Below are 24063 nucleotides of genomic sequence, written 5' to 3'. Positions count from 1 at the left end.
GGGTACACCCTGGACTGGTCACCAGCCAATCACAGGGCACATATAGACACACATTCAATCCTATGGACAATTTGGAGTCGCTAATTAACCTAGCATGTTTTTGGAATGTGGGAGGAAACCGGAGTACTCGGAGAAAACCAATGGGGAGAACATGCAAACTCCACACAGAGAGATGGCCGAGGGTGGAATTGAACTCGGGTCTCCTAGCTGTGAAGTCTGCGCGCTAACCACTAGACCACCGTGCAGCCTGATAATAATTTAAAAATAAAAATTCCGAATAAAAACATGGGCAACTTTAGCGGCCAAAGCTGAAACTGAACTCTACACCCCTGACATTTATTGTAACACATAATCACAAGTCTTAAATGGCTTACTTACGCTGATTTGTTCTACTACATTGGGTATTAGGAGTGTACAGGTGACTATAGGGGTGCTATTTCATATCTGGAGGACTTTAATAATGACATAAAATGGAATTAGAAGGCCGTAAAACAGGTTTTACGAATATATTCCATTTCTAAATAAGGAACGCTACCCAATCCTACAGTTGGGTCTGGAGCCAATTAACCGTGATAAACGAGGGATTAGTTAAATTATATTTCCATTCTTCCTATGGGAAAAACAACTCAGATCTCAAGCAGCATTACGACTTTAGAGGTTCCACTGAGCAAAAGCAAAAGTCATACCAGCATTTTTTGTTATGCGTCCCTCATTGGACAACATTTGGATACCCCGATAATGAAAACACTGCACAGAGTTCCATGAGCACATTATAAGTTGAAGGTTTTTTGTTTTGTTTTTTAGTTTAATCTGAAGGAGAAGACGTTTTTGACGTTTTTAGTCTTCGGTCAAAGCGCACAATAAGATCTTCAACGTTGTCTTTTAATGTGACAGCTTATGTTGTACAGTTTGTATTAGTGTTCATTATAAGATCAGCAAAACTGTCTCGCTGCAACAAAAAAAAAGAAGAAAAAAAAAAGACACTTTTGGTTTTGTTAACAATGTTGTTCGGTCAACCTAACGTCAGACGTGGTCTTCACAATCAGTGTTTTTTTGCACATGGCAAGGAAAAGCACCAAATGAATTCAATGTCGGAGCCTCAGTTCTGTAACGCTACAGAATTGCACTACTGAGAGTCGTTCAGTTGAAGTTCAGTTGTTTTACTTTAGTCGACACGCACAAGCGTACGTTGTGTCACTGTTATGAATTCGTCATTTGCTTTACGTGTGTTCTCATTTCAATACACGTTTTGATGACTCGTATTTATTGTAAGGCAAAAATGTATAATTTAAAACCTGCAGTTTGAAGGCTTTTCTCTTTGTCTGAGGTAAAAAAAAAAAAAACGTGTGGCTTTTTCTTGCTACCGTTTTGTAAAACAAAAAGGAAACTGTCCTACTTGTGTCATTGAGGAGGTAGTGAACACAGTGTACATATGCAGTGTCTTCCAATGTTTCTACGTGTTTTTGCAAATGAGACTTCTATCTATTAAAAAAAAACTTTTCTTTATATGGAAAACAAGGCTGCTGTGTTGTTCTTTCACCATTTGATAGCAAATAAGTACTTTATACTTCAATCCAATGTGGTTCTTCATATGCACTTTTCTTATCACGGCTTGTGGGTTGCATGTTTGGAAAAGTCGGGAAATTACACCCTAGACCAGGGGTGGGCAAACTTTTTGACTCGCGGGCCGCATTGATATGACAAAATTTACGGGGGGCAGACTATATATTTTACACGTAACAGTCCACCTGGTATTATTGTATCTGTAAAATTGTCATGCAATCTGCTATTATTATTTATTATTTTATATTTAAATATTTTAAAAATAATAAAATATTATAATAATTACAATAAAATTAAAATAATAATTATTATATTATTATTATGTAAAATATGCAAATATAACAATATTATATATAATTAATATAATAATTAGCATTAATATAATAATTATAATAATCATAATAGTTCTAATAATAATTATAATAATCTAATAATAATAATTATTATTATTATTATTATGTGCTTGTGTCCCTTTTTTCAGGAGCACTTTGTAAACAACAGACCATGTCAAAAAACGAAATTGATAAAACCATAAAAAGGTTGGCTCAGGCCATGATGCCAGGTTGTATGTTGAGTTTAAATGAAATACTTTGGAAAGATTGGGCGGGCCGTATTCAAACACTTGGCGAGCCGGATGTGGCCCCCGGGCCGTAGTTTTCCCACCCCTGCCCTAGACCATGGACTGGTTGCCAGCCAATCACAGGGCTCATACGGTACTCCCTCGCCGCTTGGTGCTTTCAAATTTCACAGCTTCACTCTATCACAGTTTTTCATAAATACAGGGTCAGGCAAAATGATCTGACACATTTGTAGGTTAAATAAAAGGCAAATAAAGTAAAGATTATTTTCAAAAAGTACATTTAATGCCAATCTGTTTCATTATGTTTTAAAAGTTAAATCAGTTGGCAGTGCGAGATCGGCTGGTTGATTTTCGTTTCAATGCGGATCCAGTAGATCATGTCTACCAAGATTGAAGGGCAAAGGGAAGGCTTTTTGTGTTGCAGTTACAGATTAGTTTGTTATGAAAAACGTTTCCACAATAAAAGCGCGATGCTTTATTATTTAAACAAAAAATATTGGCATTATAAAGAAATGGCATTGTACGGACACTTTTTTTGTTTCTTTACTTTATTTGCCTTTTATTTAACCTACAAATATGTCAAATCATTTTGCCGGACCCTGTATATTAATAAATCTTACTGTTTGTAACATAACTTTTTTTTTTTAAAAAGCATATTTACTGCACTTTTTGGGGGGATGGAGCCGTCTTACCTTGTTGACAAAGAAGTAGCATTAGTTCCAAGCATGTATATAAAATGATAAAATGTGGTTAGAGGGTTTCGTAGTCGAAATAGGTGTATCCCAATGACGTCCATTGTTAGCTAGCTCATATTAACTAGTTTTCTGGCATTATAATACACAGAAAAGGGAAAGAAATGTGTTCATGTTTCACATAAGGATTGTGAATGTTGTTGTGAATGCAAAATTTCCCCCAAAAAGTGAATTTCCCCTTTAAATTTCAAGTGTACAAATGGCTAAATGAACTAAAACGCTAATATAAGGCATTCAGAACACACATTGAAAGATGCTGTGATTAGCTGTAGTATTCTGAGCTAGTCACTAGGTGTCAGTAATGTTATTGTACTGCACAATAATGCCTGACACAGACTACTGTTATGGCTGTAACACATGCTAAGCTAAAACGCAACTCCAAACTCCCGACGTCACTGATGTTATGTTTACTATATTGTGTAATATGAGTATAAAAGTAACTATGGTGGTGTTATTTCATGCATAGATGGCTCTAATAATGTAAAAATAATGTATTGGCTATACTGTAACTGCTTTAACTGTTGTCCTGACAACAAGACTCTGACAATGATGAGCGGGAACTCAATTTAGATACAGAAGATGAGGACTTTAATAGATTTGTGGGAGAAGATTAATTAAAGAGTGCATTGTTAAATAGGAGAATAAAGTTCAACTAAACTCACAATAAACTTTACGTATGATAAAACTTGCTCAGGTGCTTCATAAACCTGGGAAACTGTGACGTTAAAGGCTGGATGCTTGTCTAATCCCAACGTGTATATTTAACTGGAGAGGTTGAGTAACGCAATGATGCACTCGCATAATCAGTTTCACATGCAACAGAGATCAAACCAAGTCCCTGACATGATGAATAAAAATATAAAAGGTGGTTCTACTAAAGCCATCATGTCGTCTTATATGAAAGACTCTTGTTATGGCGCTCGTCTTTTTAGTGGCTTTTTTCATATTCAAGCAATGTGGTCTCATTCTTCAGATTTGTGTCTCTATTAATAATACATAGAAGGCAGGACGGAATACAGAGTATCTGTGGCCGCATGGCTTGTGTGTGTACATATATATATGTGTGTGTGTGTCTGATTAATGTGCAGTAAAGTTGGCATGACAGCTCCTCCACACGATCAAGGAAACGTGACAAGCGGCTCGCACCGCTGTCTGAGGGCTTGAGCCAGAGGAGTGATGCCAACCACAGAGGGGGTAGAGGACAAAAAGACACAGCTACGAACCATAAATGGCCATTCATTGATTCAGTTGCTGCATGACAACTACATTTTGGAACCAAGAAGGCTGTATTATTTGAAAAATACTTCCAGAATGGGAAGAACCACTCCTTAATAAATGCAATTAGTTACCAGGAGAAATAATTATTGCATGACTTTTTGAAAAAATGCGTATAATAACTGAGATTTAGCTTTGTAGCGGCGTGTGCTGTCACTCCCACAACGCAGGTAGGCAGTGTTTTCATGGTTGGAGCAACTTGTTGACTAGCTATTTAGCTTCCTGTGTGACAACAGTGAGCAATTGCAACTGAAGCGACATCCAGATTTTTGATATAAACATTTCACTTCCTGTAACGGTAAGAATGTTTAAATAGTACTGAATTACAGTGATTTAGAGCTACAAACCCATGCTTTCAACCCGTTGAAGGCACCGCGGAGAGTGGATACTGGACGTACTAACACAGCTACGCCAGCTGGTATCCGTTACATATTTGTAGGTAGTTTGCATGCGTGGTACTCCGGTTTCATGCCACATTCGTTTGTCTATATGTGCCCTACGATTGGCTGGCGAGCAGTCCAGGGTGTACCACGCCTCTCGCCCGAAGACAGCTGGGATAGGCTCCAGCATACCCATGACCCTAATAAGGATAAGCGGCATAGAAAACAGATAGATGGATTTTTTTTCTCAACATATCAAAAACAACGGCTGCACGGAAGTCGAGTGGTTAGCGCGCAGGCCTCACAGCGAGGAGACCCGAGTTCAGTTCCACCCTTGGCCATCTCTGAGTGGAGTTTGCATGTTCTCCCCCATGTGGGTTTTCTCCCGATACTCTGGTTTCCTCCCACATTCCAAAAACATGCTAGGTTAATTAGCGACTCCAATTTGGCCATAGGTATGAATGTGAGTGTGAATGGTTGTTTGTCTATATGTGCCCTGTGATTGGCTGGAGACCAGTCCAGGGTGTACCCCGCCTCTCGCCTGAAGACAGCTGGGATAGGCTCCAGCACCCCGTGACCCTTGTGAGGATAAGCAGTAGAAAATGAATGAATGAATCAAAAACAACTTTTGGAGTTTAATTGTTTTCTGATTCAGTGCGGCCTGTTTTTGATGTTGCATACCCCCCCCCCCAAAAAAACATCCCCCACACACAAATGAACCCAACAACCCTTCGATTCAAACAAACAAGCTCCATCCCGCTTCACACTGTGACTTAATACACAAATCTTATATATCTATTTTTGCCACTTTGTTCAATGAATTCCTTTGTGATGGCGAACCTTATCATCTTATTATGCGGTAGATGAAGTGTACCCAATATTGTGGCATACAGACAAACTTGGGGCCACTTTTTACAATATGCCGAGGGTTAAAAAAAAACACATATGATGAGGATTAAACATCTTTGATTGCCTAAGAAGGTGCGACTTGTTTCTCTGTCACTAAAGCTCAAAGGGAATTAGAGGATACAAGAGGATCAGCGTGTGTGTGTGTGCGTGTGTGTGTGTGTGTGTGTGTGTGTACATACACTTGTAATTAAGTACCAGATCAGCACATCTTTCGCCTATTAAGAAAAAAATACAAATGAACTTACAGGAAATCCTATTATGATATTTACCCATAACATACTAATTGGATTTATCTTGCTCTTCTATTGAACCTTGTGGAGTGTATTATGCTTTAGAAAGCACAAGTGTTATAATGTGTAGAAATTATACCATGTCATCTTATTTCATCGTGATCTACTGCTGATTTACTAAAGAACAGAAAAAGGTAGAAACAAACTTATTTTTCCTGATGAAAGATGAGAGTCTAAGCTTTATTTCGGGATATACCGAGTCCATGTAACCCAAGAACACAATACTCTGTGTGGCTTTTGAAAAATGGCTTGGATTGAATGAGTTCATGTGTCCTGTTTAGCTTCAACCAGCAGGGGCGCTGTTGAGTCGGTGTCAGTGAGTTCGCTGTGTAAAGTAGAGGTGGCGGGATAATATCAATATTATCAATACTAGTGCGATTAGACTGATCTTTAATAGTTGTCTTCTTCTTTTATTTGAACAAATATCTGTTTATTTTCTTCATTAATTTTCTACCACTTATCCTCACGAGGGTCGCGGAAGTGCTGGAGCCTATCCCAGCTGTCTTCGGGTGAGAAGCAGGGTACACCCTGGACTGGTCGCCAGCCAATCACAGGGCACATATAGACAAACAACCATTCACACTCACATTCATACCTATGGACAATGGAATGGTGGAATCGAACACAGGTCTCCTAACTGTGTGGCCTGTGCGCCGTGCATGTTTAATTTCAAATATATTGTATATATTGTACTTATATACAGTATAGTTACCTACAACATACTTAACTATTAACTAGGGCTGCAACAATTGCTTTAATAACCAATTAATCGGTCGATTATTTTTTTCATTAATCTGACTTTTTAATTTTTTATTTCTGCCCCTTTTGAGAAATAGAAGATTTAAACCGACAGAGCAAATACTAGAGAGATTGATAATATTTATTAATTGATCTGTACTGTCAAAATGCATGTTGAGTACTACAAATGTGTACATGTTGGCAGGTCTGCATTGAAATGAAAGGACAACCCTGGTTTCGAGTCTTACTGATAACCAATCATTGAACTCTAGAGTCTCCTAGCTGTGAGGTCTATGTGCACAGCGACCGAGTGGTTAGCGCACAGGCCACACAGCGAGGACACCCGAGTTCAATTCCACCCTCGGCCATCTCTGTGTGGAGTTTGCATGTTCTCCCTGTGCATGCGTGGGTTTTCTCCGGGTACTCCAGTTTCCTCCCACATTCCAAAAACATGCTAGGTTAATTGGCGACTCCAAATTGTCCATAGGTATGAATGTGAGTGTGAATGGTTGTTTGTCTATATGTGCCCTGTGATTGGCTGGCCACCAGTCCAGGGTGTACCACGCCTCTCATTCGAAGACAGCTGGGATAGGCTCCAGCAGGATAAGAAATAAATAAGAAAATTAATGAAATTATGTTACATTTTCTAAAAAAAAAATGTTTTTCCATAATTGAGTCTCGAGACCTGAAAATGGGTAAAATCAAACTCCATACTTGTAAAGGAACTCTGTTTGTTGTGCTAAAAGTTTCACTAAACATAATGATTTCCTTGTGCACTCATTTTAAAAAGGTAATACTGCGAGTTAAAAACAGCCATGAAGTGAAAGCTTTATTACTTGTCGCTTGGCAGGGTGAAGTAGAAGCGGAATAGTAAAAGCTACATGATATAACTCATTCTGACAGATAATTCTCCACATTAACAGCTTCCACAGCTCCGGCCTGAAAACACCCTTTCGTGTCAAGGAACCTTTGTTTGCATGCTCCCTTGAATAAGTAATACTACGTATATACTGTACAGCATAAATTACACATGTAACACAGTTGCTTTTAAGAGGGCTTAACAAGCATGCAAGTGACAAATCTTTTGTTTTGACTCCAGCGTCCTGATTGATTGATGTGATAACGGAGGGAGGGCGGAGCTTGGTGCAATAAGGCCGACTTTAAATGTTTAATAATCTTGCACGCAAGCGTCCATACATCACGCCATCCCGGTGACACTTCCGTTCAATGAGATGAGGTGAGAAAGGAGAAGTTAGTGATGGGGAGAAGGGATAAAAAACACAAAAAGACCAATAAAAAAAGGAGAGGAAGTGCTCTGGGGCCATTGTAGTGTGGAAGTAAGGTGTGTGTGATGCTTGTTGACAGCTGTATTTGTACTTGTGTGTGTGTGTGTGTGCCCTGTAATCCTATACCATGCAAGGTTGCGTGACCGTTCATACCCCACTCTTTGCTGCACTGCACACCATTTGTCCTAATTGGTCACACCCACTCCCTATGTGTGTGTGTGTCTCTCTCTCATCTCACACACACACACACACACACACACACACACTAATACACACATATAGGCAGCTGTAGCAATGCATATATACATGCATAGACACAACAACATCCCCCCCCCCATCATCATCCCCCTGATGACAATGAGGAGAATCCTTGAGGGTATGTCACAGACATGACATGCACACACATGCCATGCATATTGTCATGCACATATACACACAGCCTACTAAACATATGGGGGACGGTCACGCAATCCCCCCCCCCCCTCACAAACCTACATTTAACTCATCAACATAGACCGCAGTCTTTTATTCACCCCCTTGCTCACTTTACATAGCCATGTCAGTATCTATAGGCCTGTTTTAAATAGAATTGGGTACAATCCTATGATAACAAATAAAGCAATTAAAAAGAAAATAATAGGCTAATTTTGGTGACAAAAATTATGTTTCTTTGGCACTCAGTCTATTGTAAAAATATTAATAATATTAAAATATTATTATTATATATATTATATATAATAAAATATTATTAAAATAAAATTATTATATTATATAATTTTTGTGAAAACAAAATATTTTTGGCACTCAGTCTATTGTAAAAATATTAGTAATAATATTAATAATATTAAAATATTATATATATAAATATTATTAAAATAAAACATTATTATATTAGATAATTTTGGTGAAAAATATTGGGGTTTTTTGCACTCAGCCTATTTATAAAATATATATTATTAGCAGTTTGGCACCCATAGCACTAAGACATATTGTTAAGATATCTTACCGAATAATTTGTATATATTGGCCTACATTGGTTTGGTTTTAGTATCTTTAATGTACAAAACATACACAATACCAACTTTTTTTTTATTATTTTACAATTAAAATAATGCTACTCACCCCACTTCTTGTCCCACATCGGCTGGGATAGGCTCCGGGGCTCAAACCGTGACCCTGAATAGGATAAGCAGGGCATAATGATACGATTTAGATCAAATTTATGCATTTTTTAATGCACATATATTATGTTTTGGACTGTTTTCTGCTTTTTTAAATTCATTTTTCCAACTTTATATACACTTTATTCCATTCAATATTTAGTCTATTAACTTTTTTGGCTTCAAGAATAACTTTAATAGAAGAATGGAAGGATTGTCATGTGTGGGTTTTCAGCTAAAAATAAACTGAATGTGGTGATCCAGTGGCAAGGTGAAAGCAGTGCAGTGTAAATTTAAATAAACTTCATATACCTACATAAAAATAATTCATTTGGTATACCTATGCAGAAATTAAAATACAGAAATTAATGGCTGATTTGGCTGGTTAAATTGATCAACATAGCTTGTACGGATGTACCAGTGTGTGTGGACCACATAGGTGGTATGTGGGTGTTTTGGGGCATCACCTTTTTTAGCTGGATGCTGATATCTGCGAGGTTACACGAGGACAGACACATCATCTGCAAACGGAAGCTGCCACCTTCTGGCCAAGGCGGGATACTGCAGCTGAAACTCACATTGGATAAACTGGGAGGGATTCTTGCAGATCTATAGTTATAATTTCATTAATTGGAACCATTTGGCCACTAATTCATTAATGACCACATAACTAAAAATGTTGCTTGAATGATAACAAAGTGAAAGATAATAAATCAATTATGTAGTATATTTGTGTCCATACGTTAGCACACTACTACCTGGTTCACTTTTCATACTCGACCATAATAATACATTCTTGTATCTATATATCTTAGAAGCTGTTGCCTCTCGTCCAATCCCGCTTCATTAGTTCAAACTCAAACACTAGATAGGACAGCGCTAATCTGACAGCATGGTGCAAGATCCAATCAATCAAAACAACAGTCGTTAAATGCAGCGGAGTGAGACTACATGTAATTATTACATCATATGCAATTCATTATTCTCCGGCGCTAAAAGGCAACATAAAAAAAATTGTCTTAATACAAAAATGACAAAAACCTCGTCGGTCTTCTCATTGAAGCTCCAATCCCAGCGAGAAGTCCATCCGTGAGGTTATTCCATCTTTGGTCTAGTTAGAGTGAGTCTACTTTTGTAATGAGTAATGATCTGAATGAGGATGAAGCAGTTAACAACCAAGAAGAACAATCCAGCCAGCCAGATAAACAGAAAGGCGTTGTAGCCCTCAAACTCCAGGAAGTAGGCCGGGACCAGCCACACACCCTGGTAAGGAGAAGATATTAAAAAGTACATTTAGTGTCATATCATAAATAAGTGGTTCCATCTACAACTGTAATGCATTGGAGACCATTTTGTTGATGCTGTAACATGGAAGTAATAATTCTGAGTTAAATCACCTGTCCGGCAAACCAGAGAAGCAGCAGTCCTACTCCTTGCTTCAGTGAAAGACTCAGATGAGGGATGACCAGAGGAAGTAAACTCAGATACCACAGGAAGTACTGCAAAAATAAAAAGCGACACGCTTCAAGTTTGGTATGCAAATATTATTTACAACAGTAAAGAGGTCTCTATACACCACAATTTTTTCCCACAGTTGATTCACGCCTATTTGCATACTATCCCTGCTTTAGATTGTATTGTTTTTTTACAGTAACTTTAATAGATGTCACAATATTTTAGGAACCTTATACAGTTTATGATTGGAACGTAGCTCTCTGGTCATCATGCCAGTCTTGAATGCAGTTATGAAAAGTATGAGAATTAATTAGATTAAAAGTTTGGGCTTCCTTTATCCTCCTGCTTTCATTTCAATCCTGAATATAATAATAATAATAATAATAATAATAATAATAATTATTATTATTATTATATAATGAAAAGTTATGAAAAGTATGTGTGTTACACCACAGATTAAACGTTTGGGCTTCCTTTATCCCCCTGCTTTCATTTCAATCCTGAATCTTAATAATAATTATTATTCAGATAAAGGAAGCCCAAACTTTTAATCTGTGGTGTAACACACATACTTTTCATAACTTTTCATAAATAAGATTATATTTCATAATAAATGTTATTTATTATATTAATAACATATTGCATAATATATTGTATTAATTAATATTTTAATTAATAAGTTATTGACAATATTATATTATTATTGTAAAATATTTATTGCACAATTATTATTATTAATAATAATATTATCATTAGAATATAATTATAATATTATATTATTATTGCAAAATATTATTGTAAAATATTTATTGCATGATTATTATTAACAATACTAATATTAGAATATAATTATAACATTATATGATTGTTAATAATAATAATATTATTATTTACTTAATAATAATGTACTGTTGTACATTATTATAATGTACTGCTATGTACTGTTTATAGGACAAAAGTGGTCCGCAGATATTTTTTAGATTTTCAAGTGGGCCCTGAGTTGGTAAAATTTGGGAACCCCTGAACTAGAGATTGGGAACAACATAACCCCCACAAACAGCAGGCATCAATGGCTTGACTTGGACTTCTGTACCTGGGATGTGCAGACCTTGTTAAACGACACAAATATGGCTGTGTGTAGGAAACAGCAAAAGGCCAGGTCACGGTGAAAAGCCCACGATGTCACTAACAGGAGGATCAACTGAGGCAAGAATGCTGCCAGGCCAAGCCACTGGCTCCACCTGCTGTCTGCAAAACAAAATAACATCATCTTGTGCGACTTGACAATATTGTTTAATACAATATGACAGATGAACAAATACCTGCAGTGAGATAGAGCATGTAGAAGTATGGAGAGAAGTTATGTCTGATGTCCCTTCTGGTCAGATGATACAGGTAAGTCTCATGAAGGAATGTCCAACCATACCTAGCAATACATTTATGCAGGCAAATACATGATGTCATCCATAAACCCTCCAGAAATGACATCCAATAGCATTCAAGGACTGAAGGCCACCCCAAGAGTGCATCAGTGAACCTTACATGTGGTAGAAAAGTGCGGTGAAAGCACAAAAAACACCGCCAGCCACACTTGAAAAGAGGAACAGCTCTCTGTTGAGGAATCTTCCCAAGAAACCAGTGAGTCTCCTCCACCCTTTTTGCTCTTCGTCTTGTCTTCTTTGTTGTGTACGAAGAGTTAAAATAATAGGTAGAGCGTATGTCACAGGGTAGATCTTCATATGGACAGACAGGCCGTAGAGCAGCGCTGCTAACGTCATGTAGCGGGCTAGGACACAAAAGGAGCATGTTTTCATATGATATCTCATACTTTTATCACAGTGGATCGTGACTACTTGAGCTGGTTGATGTACCCACTGACCCTCCATACAAAGCAGTGTCCCCAGCACCAACGCAGCCAGGATGGACTCGGCATTCCCTCGACTGGATACTCCCATAGGCAGAGGGTTAAGAAGCCACAAGGAGCACACTTGACGTGCCGTCTGATCACAAAATCACATTATTTACATGTATTTTGTGCTGCTTTTGGTTAAACAAAAACAAACCTCAGGACGCAGACCTCGCAGGCACAGGATTTTGTAGATTAGCAGCCCGGACAGGACGTCAGAAAAGATGAAGAGCAGCTTGCCAAACATCAAGTTGATGTAAATATTGGGAGTGAGCAGCCAGGCCAGCAGAGGTGTGTACCGATAGGTTGATCTGTTGTACGGGGACTCGCCCTGTGAACACAAGGAAAAAACATTTATTTTCGCGATTATGGGAGACAAACAAAGTTAACAGTGCAAAATAAGTGAACAAAAATTGGCTCTCGTTGAAGACCTTTGGATTCTCCTCCTGTGATGACAAATAATGTACTTATTTATACAATACCAACAATGTATAAATACGGACAACATAATAACAAAAACACAGACATACTGTAGGTTGAAATAGACATAAAAGAGCACTGAAAAAAAATCTCGCCACTCAAGTATCAACCTGATGCTAATACGTCATGGTATCGTCATTATCGATATTTATATAAATTCGAAAACGTGAATAAAATTTAAAAAAAAGTATCGCTCACTTCCATACTTAAACTTAGCATTATTATGAGTGCATAAGTTAAGCACTTCAGATGCTAAGTGTACATATAAGTACACTTCCGTACTTGTGCACTCAGAAGTAAAGAAGTGAGACACAGCTAAATGTCATATTAGCAAACAAACCAGGGGAACACATGAATATAACTGGTAATTACCTTCGTAATGAATCTTGCAGCATCCGTAAACACATGGTAGTCAATGTCAGTGTACTTTACTAACATAGTCCTGTCATGGAAGTCTCCATAGGCGACCAAAGCGAGGCGTATAACGACTGAAGCCGTGAAAAGAACATGTTTTTCAGTCATTTTGGCTAGTAGCCTCTCCATCTTTGAACGAGTGTGTAAATTCCACTTTAGCATTAGCTAGATAAGTATTGGTTTCCGAGCTACGACATTAATTCATTCATTTTCTACCGCTTACTCTCAAAAAACTCCTCATTGTATTGGGTCACATGTTTTCTCTTTGATATACGCAAAGCTATTGTAATGCTATTGTCATATTTTCGTGTTAGAGTTTGGACATATTTCAATAAGTCACTATTTTTTTTTACAGCTCACCGGAACTAACCCAGAAGTTTGTTGTTTCTTCTTCCGTTGTTATAGGCGGGTTCTAGCTGCATTACCGCCACCTACTGGATTGGAGAATATAATGGGAGATTATGCAGAAAATAAATTTATTTCGGCTTTTTCCTAATTTTGGGCACATTATTAAAATTCAAATAAATACTGCTAAAAACAATAATAATTAAAAAAAACTTTATTAAATTTAATGATTTTACAATTTAAAGTCTGTGCTTTGAGGAAATGCCTCTTTTTATAGCTGTAACTTGTGTTCTATTGATAAATACTATTAACACAGTATATAAAATTAATAATTTTATTGCATAGACAGAAGGGATATAAGACTGTAGACAATAGAAAATGTGGACTCCTAACTATATATTGCTGGTTCATTAATGGTGATACAGGACATATTAACTTTATGTCATTATTTTCTTTGGTAAACAACGTTAATGTGTTGGTTAGTGTTCAGTTTAATATGGCCCGACTTGAATTAAGGACATGAAATAAAGCATAAAACACAGTAGGACACACAATTAACAAATAATCACCCATAATAGTGGGGATGTGCACCTGATTAAGCAGTAATAGAACATATAACAGGCACATGTGGTTGTAGGCAAAAAAAAGCATCCTGGAATCACTGAAGATCTTAGCAGCACACTCAAGTGGTGAATCCTTCAGTGGTTAAGCGTGTATTATGAAGCAACATTGCTCCGAATGCTCACATGGGGGAGCAATATCGGCCAGCAAAAAGCACGCTCATGGACGGGTTATGCCGGATGAAGAAGAGGAACGGGTGATCAGCGATGAAGTCAGGTGTTCGCAAGGCACAGCGCAACATCATGACGGCGGCGGTGGCTGCAGCAGCTTCGGTTCCTTCCTCGTTGACCTCCACAAAGGCCTTGTGGATGACCTTTGACAATACCAGGTCGTTAGCAGGGGACATGCCTGGCAACAGAAGTAAGAGAATGTTTAATGGATTAAAAAAAGAAACAACGAGAAGTTATGTAAAAATGTATTTTGTCCTACCAGAAAAATCACTGTTTGTCATGTCAAAGGCATCTGCCATCCCCATGCTGAGCAAGACGTTCTTCATGTCATACTTCTCCTCCATCTTAAACCGAGGCAGGCCCACCTGGACCTCGACGTCATCCATCATCTCTGGACGAGTCCACTCCACAAAGTTCTCATAGGTGAGCTGCTGCTCTATCTGCGGCAGGCACATACTCCAATATTTTTGTGTCGCTAAGTGGGATATGCTATGCTTTTATGCATGTCCTACCTTCTCCAGGCCTGTTGAATTGTCTTCTATATCCATGGGGAGAAAGATGAGCATGCTGAGATCCTTCCCTTTGTATGGCATCTCCAGGATCTGTCCAACAGATGCAGATCTTTTAACCACAAAGACGCTTTGTTTTAATTAGTCATATAACACAACAAGTTCCTCCTCCCTTTACCTGGCAGTTGGCTTCAGGGATGAAAGTTAAAGGAAATTTGGATTTCTGGTGCATCATCTTCACTGGTTTGGTTGCATTCTAAAAATAACAACAATGAAGAGATACTTTAATGGCATATCAACTTCAGGGGTGAGGTGGAGACGTGGCGGGGGAGCATACGCTCACTTCTACACCAAATGCAACACTAATTGTGCGAAGGTGTGCAACTTTTGGGCAAAATCCGCCCACACGTTTATAAAAATAAGAATAAAAAGACGTAGCAAGAGGGATTACTGGTGCAAACTTAGTGACTTTGTCGCTATATTTAGTTTCATCAAAAAATGATGTGGTTGATTTATGGCTTAAAAACTACATTTCCCATGATGCTTAGAGTGCAGCTCAAGGAAGTAGTGATGTGTACGAGTGAAGTGGAAGCTAGTATCACATTTTGAAGTCAACCTCTGACACATCTTAAGTAAGTTGGATCAAGGGTAGAATTACTACAGCTTCTGTTTGAACTCCTCCGACAGCCAACCATCTACCAACCACTATGCAGTGATTCCCAAAGTGTGGGCTGCGACCCCCTGGTGGGCCGTGGTGGTACTGCAGGTGGGCCATGAGTAGCCATTAAAATATGATTAATTCTTGCAAATATTATTTTTTTAAATTAAATTGCACGATTAAAAAAAATATTTATAGGCCCAAGTAATAACCTACTGAGTGTTATTGACCTGTCAAAATATTTTAGGAACCTTACATACAGTTTATGATTGGAACGTAGCTCTCTGGTCATCATGCCAGTATTGAATGCAGTTATGAAAAGTATGAGAAAAATAAAAAATAAAAATAAAAATAAAAATAAAAATAAAAATAAAAATAAAAATAAAAATAAAAATAAAAATAAAAATAAAAATAAAAATAAAAATAAAAATAAAAATAAAAATAAAAATAAAAATAAAAATAAAAACAAAAAATATTATGTGGACGAATCACGCTTTGATACACACCCGCATTGTTCCTTTCGGTGCGTTCATGTTGCATTCACGACTAGGTTCGATGTAAAATTGCATGCCACAAAATGCAGCACCTATTTATGACCAATTTACTCATGTGCACATCACTCCCGGGACAAAATGGATGCAAGTGTAAACTCGGATTTACCTTGTTAAGCCTAAACTGAGCATCACGCGTTGAGCGCTCCTGAAACTTCTTGTTCCAGTCGCCTTTAAAGTAGATGGCATTGACCAGCACCAACCTGGTCATGTTGTCCAACACACCAGGCGCCAGCACGTCCTTAATTTTACCTGGTGAGCAACAGCGGCACCATCGACAAACAATGTCACGCAAATGAGTGAGTGAGCTAACATTGTGTAGTTGTCAGGGAACATGGAACTCCACCTTGTGTCTCCTTCTCCACCCATTTATTGATGTTGACCCTGGCGGCTTCATGGCCTCTTATGAAGTCCACAGACTCCAGTTCTGCTCGGTAGTGCTTCCTGGTTTGTTTAAGGAAATCCTAAAACCACAAATAACACATCTGTTTTTATCAACATCACTACCTTATACTTACATATACTCATTGAACCTGCAATAGGGCTGCACGGCGGTCGAGTGGTTAGCACGCAGACCAGAGTTCAATTCCACCCTCGGCCATCTCTGTGTGGAGTTTGCATGTTCTCCCCGTGCATGCGTGGGTTTTCTCCGGGTACTCCGATTTCCTCCGACATTCCAAAAACATGCTAGGTTAATTGGCGACTCCAAATTGTCCATAGGTATGAATGTGAGTGTGAATGGTTGTTTGTGTATATGTGCCCTATGAATGTGGGATAGGCTCCAGCATTCCCCCGCGACCCTCGTGAGGATATCATTTTCTACCGCTTAGCCTGGCGGAGGAATGCTGGGGCCTATCCAGGCCAGAGGCGGGGTACACCCTGGACTGGTGGCCAGCCAATCACAGGGCACATTTAGACAAACAACCATTCACACTCACATTCATACCTATGGACAATTTGGAGTCACCAATTAACCTAGCATGTTTTTGGAATGTGGGAAGAAACCGGAGTACCCGGAGAAAACCTACGCATGCATAAAGAGAACATGCAAACTCCACACAGACATGGCTGAGGGTGGAATTGAACTCATGTTTCCTAACTGTGAGGCCTGTGCGCTAACCACTTGGTCGCCGTGCAGCCGGAATGAGCCTATATTATGTTTTATTTTCTGTTATTGAGACCACTACATTTGGCTAATATGAGTGTAAATGTGACTATAGGGGTGTTATTTCATGTCTAGAGGGCTCTAATAATGTTAAGAACCATTTTTAAATTCATTCATTTTCTATCGCTTATCCTCACGAGGGTCGCGGGAGTGCTGGAGCCTATCCCAGCTGTTCAGGCGAGAGGTGGGGTACACCCTGGACTGGTGGCCAGCCAATCACAGGGCACATATAGACAAACAACCATTCACACTCACATTCATACCTATGGACAATTTGAAGTCGCCACTTAACCTAGCATGTTTTGGGAATTTGGGAGGAAACCGGAGAAACCCACACATGCAAACTCCACACAGAGATGGCCGAGGGTGGGATTGAGCTCGGTTTGCACGCTAACCACTTGACCGCCGTGCAGCCCGCATTGTTTTGTTAAAGAGAAATTTTTTTTTGGCCCTTTGTATTGAGTTGTGAACTCCTGCAGAGCAGCTACACACAATAAAGCTTTCTAGTTCTTCCAGAATCTGCACCTATTCAGGTGCAGATTCGCTGTGGTTGGTCACACTCACGAGTGCTTAAAAGGACTTGTGCTGCTAGCTGCAAACGGTATAGGAGTTGACAATAAATGGCGATGTATCTTTTTTTAAATGTCAGCTTTTAACATATGTAGACCCATATGTGTTGGATTCTGAATCCGATCTGGAAGTAGAGACTGGGCAGTCCAAAGTTTCTCAAGAAAAGACATTACTTCATGGCGTCTCTCAATGGTAAGTAGCTTTAGCATTTTAGCGTTTTCTACAGCATCGGTGTGGTGCGAAACAGCTATTAGCAACCTCGTTCCCTGTATGCACACTCTATAATGTTACACAGACAAGCGCTTTTGCTCCATGACTTAAATACTTATTTACTTTTTAAATGCATGTTTACTTGGTACTGGATCGATACCAAAATTGATCAGATAGCTGATCTACACTGGAAAGTCTCCATCTCCTCCGGAGAGGCCAGTAGGTGCATGCTTGCAACACAATTGCATTTGAATGATCTGTCATCACTTTCCTCATTCCTGATGCGTTCATACAAGGCACTGAAGATTCGTATCTCTGCCCTCTCATTACCTTTCACCTCACCTTTGCTTGAACAAAACCTGATTATTACATGAAGATGAGGCACGCTGCAACACAAACCTCAACAAACTGGTAAGACTGCTCCCCGTACAGTCTGTTGGCAACGCTGAGGGCATACACAGCTTTTGGATCGTTCAGCTCAACCAGCAGTTTGGCAAAGCTGGCGTGGATGTCATCATGGCCTTTAGTTTTCAGGCACTGTGGACCAAGAGGAAAAGATGAGCAACGAGTAGTGTTGACGTTAAATCAATGAATAAACACACACCATCATTTGGTAATTTGGCATCAACACCACGGATAGAGCCCTTCAAGACCGACACAACGAACCCTTTATACAGACACACATGCAATGCCGCCACCATTTGGTTATTTTTGCTATTTAAATCATCATAGACTTAAATAGCAGTGTATGTTTTGCAAAGACAGTTGGTTAGTTACAAGGTATTGTACTGTATGTACACTATAAATTATTCAGCAGGGATGGGCACTAAACGCCATTGTTAATTGATTTACACTGTTATAATGTGTTGTATACAGTTTGAATATATATATATTTTTAAATCATAACCAACAAATTAATGTAATCATTGTCACCCACCCTTTTACTTCCCCCTGCTGATTCTATCCAGGCTACAAACTAACTGAACAGCAGCCCCTGCTGGTTGCATCCGAGTACTACATGTCATTTTAAGATTCTGGTTTACATCAATACAGCAATAACTTCATTATTATGCCTAGTACAACACATTCCCCAGAGAATAATAACAATTACTGAACTACTTAGCTACAAATAGGCATATGATTACATTCCAGAAGCATTTGTCTTATGATGTAATTCTAGGCAGCCGAAGGAAACCATAAAAAAAAAAAAAAAGATAGCTCCTCAGTCCTCCGCATTGTGCAACAGCACGGGGCGTGGAGTTCCTTAGAAAATCTGGATAACAAAGGATAAACGACTGTATCTCCAAGGACACACCCTGCTTGCAACCAAGTTAGCGGTTAGTAAAAACACCCCACATGCTTTCCAAAGCCCTTGTTGCTATGTACTGTATGTTACCACCTTCAGCAGAAACAACGGCAGACTGGACTGGACCTGTTGCTGCATTTGCATCGATTGTGCTTGTTGGGGCTTTGCCTCAGTGAAATAGAGAACCTGGAGGGTGCGAGCGGTATTGGTCATTGAGTTCAATATCAAGATATGTGCAGGATACGACAATTTCATGCTTGTTCTGCAAGGTATCTAAACACTGGAGGTCCTCGGTCTGCAGTACGGTTCGGTAAATGCAAGAATTGAATGAAAATATAATTAAATAAAAATAACAACTGTCCATTTAATTGAAGCAAATAAAGATGCCATCTTTATCCTCCATGATTTACGCGGCTTAGACAAAGAATGCGACCAATGTTGGTAGGCCACTTTCTTAGCATTTCACAATGTCGGATTTCACTGTCCTTTTCTATGACACACAGCCACCAGAAGTGTCCACCTAGTGCTTGGGAGACATAAAGGAGGTCAAAAGTGAAATATGTATTTTTGTATTTTGTATAACAAGGACCGCCTCTAAAGCTACCTGCAGAAAAAAAAATTCATGCATCAATCCAATCATAGTCAATACACTCCTCATAGTGGTGCATTCACTGTACATTCAGTAGTTTGCATTATGTTAGTGAGCAGCTGCTTCCTGGTTCAGGGAGTATGATGAACAAACGGCGGTTGGATTGTTCCAAAATTAGCGGTGGCCTAACACTTACCCTCTAAAACATAATACTTCTTGGTTAGACATTAACTCAATTTAACTGGCTGTGTGTGTCATCAGGGTGCATTTTGCAACATTACTCAACATGAGCCTTGCACTTGGTCTGCACTTAGCAATAACGTATGGCTGGATTCCAACTGTTACGCCAACTTCTCTTTCACCAAGTTTGCAGATGTGGTGAAAAAAAAACACACACACACACACACACACAGACAAAAGTCCAGCCGCTCTGAGTCAACTGGGTGTGGCTCTGCTTTAGCATTTCTTTCTGAAACTTACACTACACGTTTGTACCATGGTAGGTTGCACCTACATTCCAACTGAATAGATCAGTCTGTTGTTTAAAGGGCAGGGCTGTGTAGATAAGAGATATATTACTTCACCTTACAACTATTTATTTTGAAAAAAAATATCTTAAATGACAAATTCTACAGCCCTTCTTGCATCATTTTGGTGACATTATTTACATGATGTACATTACACATCTTTACAGCCAGCATGTTGCATGGTTCCAAATTGATCATCTAATAAAGTGTGTGCATCCGCTACCTCTGACATCTGTGAGGCTGTGTTGCCCCCGGCCCCCAGCATCACCATGGCGAGTGCTGAGGAGATGCTAAAAGGGGAGAAGAAGACATTTGCAGTCTTGTCATTGTCGCTCAGTCTTCTCAGCAAATCCAGGCAGAATGAGGTGTTGGCTTTGGATAGAGTGGCTGGTGATGCCATTGTGTCTGGAAATTAAAAGTCATAACGGCAGAAAATAAACCAACATGCTTTGAATTCAGAAAACTCCCCAGCAATAAGTCAACAATATGATGCTAGCAATAGGATTTGCTCCGTGATGCCATAATAGCATAGAACTGAACCATAGTCAAAACGTACTTCCTATTCGATATACGTATAGCATTATGGTGTCTTTACAAAAGAAAAAATAATGAATTACTTACAGAGAGGTGTTTATAACGCTTCTTTGTAGTCAATAAACACTTGGAGGGGTGTCAAAAGTGTGTTTTACAGTATATATATGTTTTTTACACTAACACGCCCCGAAACGTCGTTGTCAAATCAGCTTCCGCGTTTCATGATGACGTCAGACGGAAGCCGATAGGAGACAATACACCTTGATTATGCAGAAGTATGAGCAGGAATTAAAGTAAAAAATATATAAAAATATGTTTATACATAAAACATGATGAGTGAATGGGTGAGGTGTAAATATGGCCATAAAAATAAAAGTACTTGCCAGTTACTACCATAGATTTATTACAATTAATAATTTGACGGTTGTTTTACAGCAATTTAGAAAAATATTACATTTAAAATGGTCTACTAAACACCATATACTAAAAAAACTGCTCTTAAAACGTTAGCAACACCCGGGATCTGAGGCGGAGTATCGAACGCAGAAGCAAACTTTATTTTCTAGTAAAAATTCACACACGTGACCGCATGAAGAAGAACACTGTCCCACCGAAACACTACCCCGGATGGCAACACCTTCCAGATTAATAGTTCCGGGGTGAAGTCCCAACCTCCAAGCACAACAACATCTTATTTTACACTGAAAAGTGGCACTAAAATGGTAAACTGACTGAATAAAGAATAGTACAATTCAATTCAATTTGGTGAAAAAATTATGCTATTTATTTTATATTAAAGCATAAGCATCAAAACAATAAAACAATTACATACACCGTAATTCCATTTCCCTCACTACTACGGTTTTGATTGTGGTTACACTTTACAGGAGAGTAGTTAAGACAGAGAATGACACACAAGTACCAGTATATAAAGTACAATCTCACTCAGGGGAGGAGTATTGGCCAGCAAACAGGATCGTGTTGGTTGGGTTATGTCGGATGAAGAAGAGAAAAGGGTGGTCGGCGATAAAGTTGTTCAAAACCACTGAAGTGCGCTCTACTACAATGACTGTGGTGGCTGCAGAGGCCTCAGTCCCTTCCTCGTTTACCTCCACAAAAGCCTTATGGATGACTTTGGACATGACCAGGTCATTGGCAGGAGACATGCCTGAAACAGAAACAGCTTTTATGACATTTGGTTCTGTGTCCTGTCAACAATATCAATAAAGTTTTTGCATGAGCGCAAATATTTTTCTACCTGGTGGCACTTTCGACAACATAATATAACAAGAATACTAAATAAAACAACAACAGCAGTATAATTTACAGGAATAAAATAGAAAAAACATTATATTCTAACAAGAAAAATTCTTAATATAATGAGGAAAAATAAGAAATAAAAAATAGAACAGCTTCGACATAATTAACCCTTATCCATCCAACTGCTGCATCTCGTTGTGACCACTAGATGGTAGTGTTTTCGTGTGTTTTGTGAGGACTTAATTTTTTACATTATTGTAATAAAATGTGTTTTAATGCAGTTGATCTATTCCTCAGGGTGTTTATTCCTCCAGCAAATATTGTAATCTAAGAAGACTAATGGGCTGAGTTGTCACGCAACGACTCCTGTGACATTTGCTAACATTAAGTATTAATATATTCAAAACACATTAATGGTTCATGGAGTCACTGATGCACCAGTCAGTTCATACCAGAGAAGTTACTCCTGCTGCTGTCAAAAGCATCCATCATGCCCATGCTGGGTAGGATCTGGTCCAGATCGTAAGTCAGTTCCATCCTGAATTGTGGCAGGCCCACATTCACCTCAACCGCCGCCATCTCATCCGAACTAGTCCACTTGGTAATTGTGGCGTAGGTCAGGTCTTTCTTCAACTAGCAAGGGAGGAAATTGACATATCAAATAAACTGTTACATGCTGTGTTGTTGCTTTTTTTTTAATGTATATGTGTCTTATACTTTCTCCAATCCTGTCGTGTCGTCCTCCATTTGATTGGGCAGGAAGATGAGCATGCTTAGAACCTGTCCTTTGTAAGGCATTTCTAGGACCTGTCAAAAGATACATTTGAACATATAATCACATTTTTCCATTCAAAACTTCCCCACATCTATAGGCTGATTAGGTTGTTTCATCCATTTATGTATTTATTTATTTGAAAAAAAAACATTCTTTTATTACCTGGGAGTTTATTTCTTTGATGAATTTGAGAGGGAACACCCCTTTCTGGTACATCATCTTCACTGGCTTAGTGTCATTCTAAAATAAAAAAAATGGCTGACTGAAACCACAAAATAATCATTTCAAAAACAAAAACACACCCTTTATGGAATGGGCAAATAAATGGGAATATTTGGGTTGGCGTCTCAACATATGAAACACACACACACACACACATATATATATATATATATATATATATATATATATATATATATATATATATATATATATATATATATATGTATGTATATATATACCAACAATATTTACATTATACAAAAAACATTATTTATCATTTAGATTTGATACACACATTAATAATACATGTAAAAAATAATGGATAATTGTAAAAAAATATCAATTAATTAATTTTAAAAAATCAAATTAATAAACATTTAATGTAATTAATTGACAATTAAATTTATTACAAATTGTGAAATTAATTAATTAATAAATAATAATAGAGAGAGAGATTAGGGCTGGAAAATGCTTTCTTAATTCATTCATTCATTCATTCTTAATCTCAATCTTAATGAAATTCAAATGAAATGAAATTCAAATTAATCATGATTAATCACCATTGGCCACTATGTGTGAAATATGCCCATTCTGTATTTTCTTTACAGAAAGATAAATGACAGGACATATATATATTTATATATATTTATTATATATATTATTTATTATATGTATATTATATATATATATATAAATAGATGTTTATATATCTATATATCTGTATGTGGGCGGCACGGCGGTCGAGCACACAGACCTCACAGCTAGGAGACCAGGGTTCAATTCCACCCTTGGCCATCTCTGTGTGGAGTTTGCATGTTCTCCCCGTGCATGCGTGGGTTTTCTCCGGGTACTCCGGTTTCCTC

At 38.3% G+C, this 24063-nt stretch overlaps 3 protein-coding genes across 7 annotated transcripts in view; all 3 read right to left on the bottom strand.

Annotated features, from left to right (window-relative positions):
- Nucleotides 1–8895: 8895 nt before the first annotated feature.
- Nucleotides 8896–13565, bottom strand: pigm (phosphatidylinositol glycan anchor biosynthesis, class M). Of its 3 annotated transcripts, none has more exons than XR_013627379.1 (9): nt 13147–13565; nt 12452–12625; nt 12268–12388; nt 11931–12174; nt 11711–11814; nt 11482–11636; nt 10331–10432; nt 9401–10196; nt 8896–8949 (listed from the first exon to the last, which is right to left on the bottom strand). XR_013627379.1 is itself a non-coding variant. In XM_078790623.1 (9 exons), the coding sequence occupies exons 2-9, from the start codon at nt 13210–13212 to the stop codon at nt 10029–10031; spliced, it is 1134 nt and encodes a 377-aa protein (XP_078646749.1). In that variant the 5' UTR covers nt 13213–13262; nt 13412–13565; the 3' UTR covers nt 9200–10028. The 3 variants fall into 3 exon arrangements, 2 of the variants coding, with proteins under 2 accessions (XP_078646749.1, XP_078646748.1); XM_078790623.1 differs by lacking the exon at nt 8896–8949 and having other exon boundaries at nt 9200–10196; nt 13147–13262; nt 13412–13565; XM_078790622.1 differs by lacking the exon at nt 8896–8949 and having other exon boundaries at nt 9200–10196.
- Nucleotides 13566–13761: 196 nt separating this feature from the next.
- LOC131109143 (leukocyte elastase inhibitor-like) lies at nt 13762–21158 on the bottom strand. Of its 2 annotated transcripts, XM_078790624.1 has the most exons (10): nt 21031–21158; nt 20633–20814; nt 19387–19479; nt 18387–18524; nt 16389–16506; nt 16152–16294; nt 15012–15089; nt 14837–14926; nt 14584–14764; nt 13762–14502 (listed from the first exon to the last, which is right to left on the bottom strand). In XM_078790624.1, exons 2-10 carry the CDS (start codon nt 20807–20809, stop codon nt 14276–14278), a joined length of 1245 nt encoding a protein of 414 aa, XP_078646750.1. In that variant the 5' UTR covers nt 20810–20814; nt 21031–21158; the 3' UTR covers nt 13762–14275. The 2 variants fall into 2 exon arrangements, with proteins under 2 accessions (XP_078646750.1, XP_078646751.1); XM_078790625.1 differs by lacking the exon at nt 19387–19479.
- A 174-nt stretch (nt 21159–21332) lies between these two features.
- Nucleotides 21333–24063, bottom strand: part of LOC144898503 (leukocyte elastase inhibitor-like) — a 9732-nt gene continuing 7001 nt past the window's right edge. For both annotated transcript variants that reach the window (XM_078790620.1, XM_078790621.1), the window contains exons 7-10: nt 23141–23218; nt 22921–23010; nt 22656–22836; nt 21333–22111 (exon numbers count right to left, since the gene is read on the bottom strand). In XM_078790620.1, coding sequence (XP_078646746.1) covers nt 21885–22111; nt 22656–22836; nt 22921–23010; nt 23141–23218 — 576 coding nt within the window. In that variant the 3' untranslated portion in view covers nt 21333–21884. The remainder of the gene's footprint in view (nt 22112–22655; nt 22837–22920; nt 23011–23140; nt 23219–24063) is intronic.

This window comes from Doryrhamphus excisus, linkage group LG5 (assembly GCF_037039965.1).
Source record: "Doryrhamphus excisus strain RoL-2023G ecotype Guam linkage group LG5, RoL_Dexc_Guam_v1.1, whole genome shotgun sequence".
NCBI lineage: Eukaryota > Metazoa > Chordata > Actinopteri > Syngnathiformes > Syngnathidae > Doryrhamphus > Doryrhamphus excisus.
This window is presented reverse-complemented; position numbering and strand designations above follow the sequence as displayed.

What these genes read in the sequence shown, in the direction of transcription:
- pigm (XM_078790622.1), bottom strand. Translation starts at nt 13,350, where the DNA reads ATGCTAAAGTGGAATTTACACACTCGTTCAAAGATGGAGAGGCTACTA. An exon ending in TGCGAGGTCTGCGTCCTGAG is followed by an intron (nt 12,389 to 12,451) that starts GTTTGTTTTTGT and finishes TTTTGTGATCAG; the next exon opens with ACGGCACGTCAAGTGTGCTC. An exon ending in ACAAGGTCTGCACATCCCAG is followed by an intron (nt 10,433 to 11,481) that starts GTACAGAAGTCC and finishes TTATTTTTGCAG; the next exon opens with TACTTCCTGTGGTATCTGAG.
- LOC131109143 (XM_078790624.1), bottom strand. Translation starts at nt 20,809, where the DNA reads ATGGCATCACCAGCCACTCTATCCAAAGCCAACACCTCATTCTGCCTG. An exon ending in TCCCTGAAGCCAACTGCCAG is followed by an intron (nt 14,927 to 15,011) that starts GTAAAGGGAGGA and finishes TCTGTTGGACAG; the next exon opens with ATCCTGGAGATGCCATACAA. An exon ending in GACAAACAGTGATTTTTCTG is followed by an intron (nt 14,503 to 14,583) that starts GTAGGACAAAAT and finishes TTCTGTTGCCAG; the next exon opens with GCATGTCCCCTGCTAACGAC.